Raw genomic sequence first — 6403 nt, 5'->3', positions numbered from 1 at the left:
GAGGAGAGGGAGGGAGGAGGAAGGAGGAAGAGGAGGAGGAAGAAGGAGGAGGGAGGGAGGATGGAGGAGGAGGAGGAAGAAGAAGAGGAGGAGGAGGATTTCCATTCCATTTCTACAGGTCTGCTTTGTTTTAACAATGATAGTGGTGGTGGTGATGATGATGATGATGATGGTGATATTGATATCAGCCAGCTTCTGAGGCCCAAATGTCCTCCATTTTGATCATGCCTAACAAACACGCATTTATATTAACTTTTTTTTTAAATCATCAATTTTTTTCGCATGTCCTCCATTTTTTAAAAATGTGTCCTACATTTGAAAATGTCCTATATTATTTAATTATTTCTTTTTTGGCTTCGGCACCCCAGTTGTTTGAGGGACAGCAACCTGGCCTCCGTCTCAAAAAGGTTGCCTACCCCTGGTCTAGATCAAGGGAAGTAATAGTCCCACTCTATTCTGCTCTGGTCAGGCCCCAAGTGGAATATTGTGTCCAGTTCTGGGCACCACAATTCAAAAAGGACATTGAGAAACTGGAGCGTGTCCAAAGGAGGGCGACTAAAATGGTGAAGCCTGGAGAAGAGAAGGTTAAGAGGTGACATGATAGCCCTGTTTAAATATTTGAAGGGATATCATGTTGAGGAGGGAGCAAACTTGTTTTCTGCTGCTCCAGAGACTAGAACACGGAACAATGGATGCAAGCTGCAAGAAAAGATATTCTGCCTCAACATTAGGAGGAACTTCCTGACAGTAAGGGCTGTTCGACAGTGGAACACACTCCCTCGGAGTGTAGTGGAGTCTCCTTCCTTGGAGGTCTTTAAACAGAGGCTGGATGGCCATCTGTCGGGGATGCTTTGATTTAGATTTCCTGCATGGCAGGGGGTTGGAGTGGATGGCCCTAGCGGTCTCTTCCAACTCTATGATTCTATGATTCTAAAGGGGATACTATCAGTGGGCTAGGCAAATGCTTAACTCCCTCCTGCTGAAATCAGTGGCAGCCATTTGCAAGAACCTACTCCTTTTAATGAAGTGAAGTGTTCAGAGTGCCTGACATAAATTCAGATTTTAGGAGCAAGATATGCCATATTCCTCTTACCTCCATGTTCACAGCAAATTCATCCTTCCTTTTAGGTGGAAATAGATTCTGAATCATTTCATTCAACCACTTTTCCTTTTCTTCATATAGAACCATTATTTTACATTTACCTATAAAAGAGAAAAAATAAGCATGTGTCTTTTTTTATTACCTCCTTTCGGAATGAACAATAAAGCATTGTAAATTTTGTTTCCATTTGCCAGTGAGCATCAGCAGCTGCAACTTCTTTACCTGGAATGCATTCTCTCAATGCTGACCAGTTCCTCTCCTAGCATGCGCCACCATAAAGGATTCACTGACCTCATATGGTAAGTAGATCTACTGTGATCATAAACATGCTTAACCCTTTGCATTTGAACAAAGCTGTAAGAATTTATGCCCACTGCAGTATTTTTAATGGGGAAAGGTTTCATTCTTTGTGGAATTTGATCTGCCAGGCTATGAAACTGCTTCATGCCCAAGAGTCCCTGGCTTCCATTCTCAGGGATTTGTTTGCTGATGAGATTAGGAGTCAGCAGGTACACTTTCTGCTTGTATATTAAAATATTGTTTCAGGAATACAAACAAAAACAATGCCAAAAATATATATGCCAGTTAAGAATTAGTAACTGAAAGACTAATGCTGTAGAGTTCCTCTGAGAAAAAGTGTTGTGAGCTGGCAATATTTGTTAGTGCAGTTCGAGAAGGAGGGTAAATATCCAAAGGACATTACTGGTGACCTGGACTATTTTTTGGCAAGTCCCACCAACAGCTGTGACATTTTATTTCCATTCTCAAGTGAGTTTCTTTTTCATTCTGAGACATATTCAAAGAAAACCTTTCTTTTCTTTTCTTTTCTTTTCTTTTCTTTTTTATTTCCCTTAAAGTTTTCTCAACACACACATTCCAAAAGAGCAGAACAAGTGGACAAAGAGAAGACACTGGCAAACCCTAGCAAAACCTATGGGGCCTATTTTGCTGGAATTTGCACTTCCTTAGACTAATCTGGTAGAGGCCATAGTCTTCAGTCTCTGTATAGGGACACCTAAACTTTCTTCGGAAGGCTAGGAAACCCTCAGGAACATGTTTTCCAGTGTTAATCAAGACTACATGGAAAGAGAAGAAAAGATTTTTCTACTACTGACCAGCCACCAGTGTGACACTCAGCTTGGGCCATAGTGCTATACAAATATCTGTGCAACTAGGGGTGTAAATCTTTGACTTCATCGCCCTCACTTTTAGGGATTTAAAAAATCACTGTAGTGTTCTCCCAGCTGTGAGAGAAAGAACATACATGTACAGTAATCTTCTTAAGTTCAAGCATCCTGAAGTGTTCCTGGGGTCTTTTCTAAGCAGAAAAATAGGTGGGAGGTTTTGTGCAAAATGCCCCATATTATTTTTCCAGATGGGGATTCCTGACTCTTGGGAAGCCAGTTTTTCAACTGGGAAATGAATAATATTCTTTCCAGCTCCATATTTAACTGTTTTCATGTTTTCTTTTCATTAAAACATGCATCTGAGGAAGCAGGCTCAAGTCTACAAAAGCTCATGCGACCTTCTTTCTTTCAGTTAGTCTCAAAGGTGCTACAAGAACCTTGTACATACTGGTTTTACAAACTAACATAGCTATGTCTTTGAATTCTATGTTTTCATGTATTTAACTATTGTTATGTTTTCCAATTTACAAAGAGCAAATTGATTTTTTTAACCCTTGCTGCCTATTTCCTTATATCATTATTTATTTCTATTTTACAGGAAGCAATTGTGCCCAGCCCTCATAGTAATCTTGGGAAATCCAGTTCATGATAAAACCATCACCTCTGCTCACAGCAGCAGTGGCCATGAGGCAGATGCACCTTCCTTGGGGGTCTCTGATCATGGCCGAGGATCTGGTTGCTCTTCAACAGCACCTGCCCTTAGCAGTCCTGTGGCCCGGACGATCTACTACATTGCAGCAGAACTTGTGCGATTAGTGGGATCAGTAGAGTCCATGAAGCCTGTCTTGCAGTCTCTTTACCATCGGATGCTTCTGTATCCCCCACCTCAGCACAGAGTGGAAGCTATCAAGATCATGAAAGAGGTGAACTCATGGGAGAGAGGCTTCTAACAACAACAACAACAACAATGATTTAGTTATAGCCCGCCCAATCACGAAGAATTAAGGCAGGTTACAACAGTAAAGAAAATAGTTTTTTGTGCGTTTTTCGGGCTATGTGGCCATGTTCCAGAAAAGTTTCTTCCTGACGTTTCGCCAGCGTCTCTGGCTGGCATCTTCAGAGTGCAACTAGGGGTGCATTTCTGAAGATGCCAGCAACAGATGCTGGCGAAACATCAGGAAGAAACTTTTCTGAAACATGGCCACATAGCCCGAAAAACCCACAAAAAACTATGGATGCCGGCCATGAAAGCCTTCGACTTTACAGTAAAGAAAATACATAACAAATAACATAGCAAATCATAATAGCAATAAATAGCAAAAAGTACATGGCAATTCACAACATCAATAAAAATAACAATAAAAATGCATAGCAATTAATATGGCAAAACAGGTACAATAGAAAATTATTCCCCATTCTCAGCCCCCATCCCAGTCCTGAAAAACAATATTAAACAATGCACAATCTAAGAGCATTATTGAAATTATTGATTTTTTCTATTTCTTTTTTATTATTATTTTAAAAAAATAAAAGGTAGTGGGAATCTGAATCCCTGTCTCCAAAGATGTAGACTCTAACCACTACATCATCCCCTGAAGCTCCAATGTACCTTAAAGCTTCTATAATCTTGCAGTTAAAATGTAGAATCCATCAGTATCTGTTTTGCTTCATAAGGCACATACGGTTAGCTCACTTTGAGCCCTTGAGCCGATCATCCTGCTGATGTAATAAAGTTTCCAGAATGCAGTTGGCCCTCCACATTTGTGGCTTTGACTTTTGTAGATTTGATTAATATGTTCTCCCTTTGAATCTCTAGGTCCTCCAGCATGACTCCAGTGCTAGTCACACTGGAGGACCTAGATATTTTTTAAAGAAAGTGCTTGTCTGGGAAGCTCTAGGTCCTCCAGCATTATTCTGTGATCAACGTCTGGCCATAGAGTTGTGCTGGAAGACCTAGAGATTGCTAGAGGTGTTTCCTCAGGTGAAAAAAATAGTGGGTTTTTTTTTTTTTTTCGTTTTTCCACTTTCATGGGGGTGCTGTTTTCCTAACCCCAGTGAATGTGGAAGGCCCACTATGCTGTATGTATTTGAAGTACATAAAGCTTTTCTTCATTCATACAAAGTTGAACTGTATTCTGTTTAGATACTTGGCAGTCCTCGACGACTCTGTGATTTGGCTGGCCCCTGCTCCACTGAACCAGAATCCAGAAAGAGGTCCATTTCAAAAAGGAAGTCCCATCTGGATCTTCTCAAACTGTATGATCCATTTCTTTATATTAGCCATGAATATTTTTAATGTCCACTTTGTCCATTATTGTTTAGAGATCATCAAAGTAGGCATATTTTCTTCTTGTTATCATCGTTCTTTAAAAATATCCTGGATGCAATGAAGTTGGCATATATATAACCTTCCTCATTATCAGTGAGCCAGCAGAGAAAAATCTTAAGTCTATAGTAGAATAATAAGACATTGGTAAAATGTATTATAGACTTAAACTGGATATTCTTGGTTTGTTCTTAAATGTAAAAATACACAGGAGCATTTGAGCTAGAAAAAAATTAATCCCCAAATGAGCAGGTCTCATTTTTATGAAGAAGACTTGTCTGCTTCTTCTTTTGTTAATTATATTGAGGCAAGATTGGATATACTCTCTGTCCAAAACAAGAAGTAAAGTGTGGCTTGATGTTTTTTATTGTAGTATTCTGGATGGGATGACAGAAGCTTGCATTAAAGGTGGGATTGAAGCATGCTATGCCTCCGTTTCTTGTGTCTGTGCCCTGCTTGGGACTTTAGATGAGCTAAGTCAAGGGAAAGGCCTGGATGAGGAGCAGGTCCATCTGCTTATCCGACGCTTGGATGAGTTAAAGGATGGGGCTGAGACAAGTCGGGATTCCATGGAGATCAATGATGCTGATTTTAGGTGGCAAAGACGTATTCTGTCCTCTGAACAGACACCCTGGGATGCAGGCAATGAAAAAAGTCCTGATATTAGCATTAGTGTCACCACGGATACGGGTCAGACAACGCTAGAAGGAGATTTGGGACAAACCACTCCAGAAGAGCATTCTGACATTCGTAAAAATTCCCTGCAATCACCAGCTGGACACACAGGGAGAGAAATTCATTACAAAGACCCAGAATCAGAAACTATTGACCAACCTGATGTTGTCCAGCGGAGCCATACAATGGTTTACCCAGATATAACTAATTTCCTTTCAGTTGATTGCCGAGCACGTTCATGTGGATCCAGGTACAGTGAGAGTAATTTCAGTATTGATGACCAGGATCTTTCAAGGACTGAATTTGACTCATGTGATCAATATTCCATGGCAGCAGAGAAAGATTCTGGAAGGTCAGATGTTTCAGACATAGGTTCAGATAACTGCTCCTTGGCTGATGAAGAACAGACACCAAGAGACTGCCTTGGTCACAAGTCTTTACGGACTGCAGGCCTTTCCTTAAAGCTGCTGAAAAACCAAGAAGCTGATCAGCACAATGCCAGACTGTTTATCCAGTCCCTCGAAACTCTTCTCCCTCGACTTATAGCACTTCCAAAAGTAGAAGACATTGATTTGGCCCTACAGAATTTTGCCTCAACTTTTTGTTCAGGTTTGTGACCAGATCATTTGCTTCAAAATGAATATTTTAAAAATTCCCTATCTTTTTGAAAATATACCTTATGGAATACTATTAATTAAGCATCTTTCCTTAACTAGACTAGGGTTAACTAAACCAGTAGTTTTGAGTTACAATTTAAATATTCTGCATTCAGTGTCCCAGTCTTATAAATGAATTCTGTGGAATGGGGGAGGTTGGCATGTTAGATTTTTCCACAAAAGGAGTTTGTGTGGCAAAATTTACATTTGAAATCTAAACTATTGTGAACATTTTAGGAAACATCTGTAAGTATGCTGCCAGAATACATCTTACATTTTCTCATCAATTTTTCCTGTAAACTCCAGAAAGAATTTTCATTCTGACAAAGATGTTTTCATATGCATTCCCAGACTGGAGGGGAGGATTTTTTCAAAATTGGATATTTTATTTGTTTAGTCACCACAGTAGCTCAGTGACAAGCTTTAAATGATAAAAGAATTTCTAATGATAATCCATTTTAGAGTGTATTATTGCATCACCCAAAGGTCCAAATGTTTCAGTACACTTGCTTGCTCA

At 39.8% G+C, this 6403-nt stretch overlaps 1 protein-coding gene across 2 annotated transcripts in view; it reads left to right on the top strand.

The window, feature by feature from the left end:
* The window catches only part of ARFGEF3 (ARFGEF family member 3), an 88218-nt gene that overhangs the window by 44256 nt on the left and 37559 nt on the right, over positions 1 to 6403 (top strand). For both annotated transcript variants that reach the window (XM_042445807.1, XM_042445806.1), the window contains exons 9-12: positions 1297 to 1401; positions 2828 to 3152; positions 4373 to 4485; positions 4929 to 5839. In XM_042445807.1, coding sequence (XP_042301741.1) covers positions 1297 to 1401; positions 2828 to 3152; positions 4373 to 4485; positions 4929 to 5839 — 1454 coding nt within the window. The remainder of the gene's footprint in view (positions 1 to 1296; positions 1402 to 2827; positions 3153 to 4372; positions 4486 to 4928; positions 5840 to 6403) is intronic.

This window comes from Sceloporus undulatus, chromosome 1 (genome assembly GCF_019175285.1).
Source record: "Sceloporus undulatus isolate JIND9_A2432 ecotype Alabama chromosome 1, SceUnd_v1.1, whole genome shotgun sequence".
Taxonomy (NCBI): domain Eukaryota; kingdom Metazoa; phylum Chordata; class Lepidosauria; order Squamata; family Phrynosomatidae; genus Sceloporus; species Sceloporus undulatus.
Note: the sequence above shows the minus strand (reverse complement) of the source record. Positions and strands in the feature narration are given on the sequence as shown.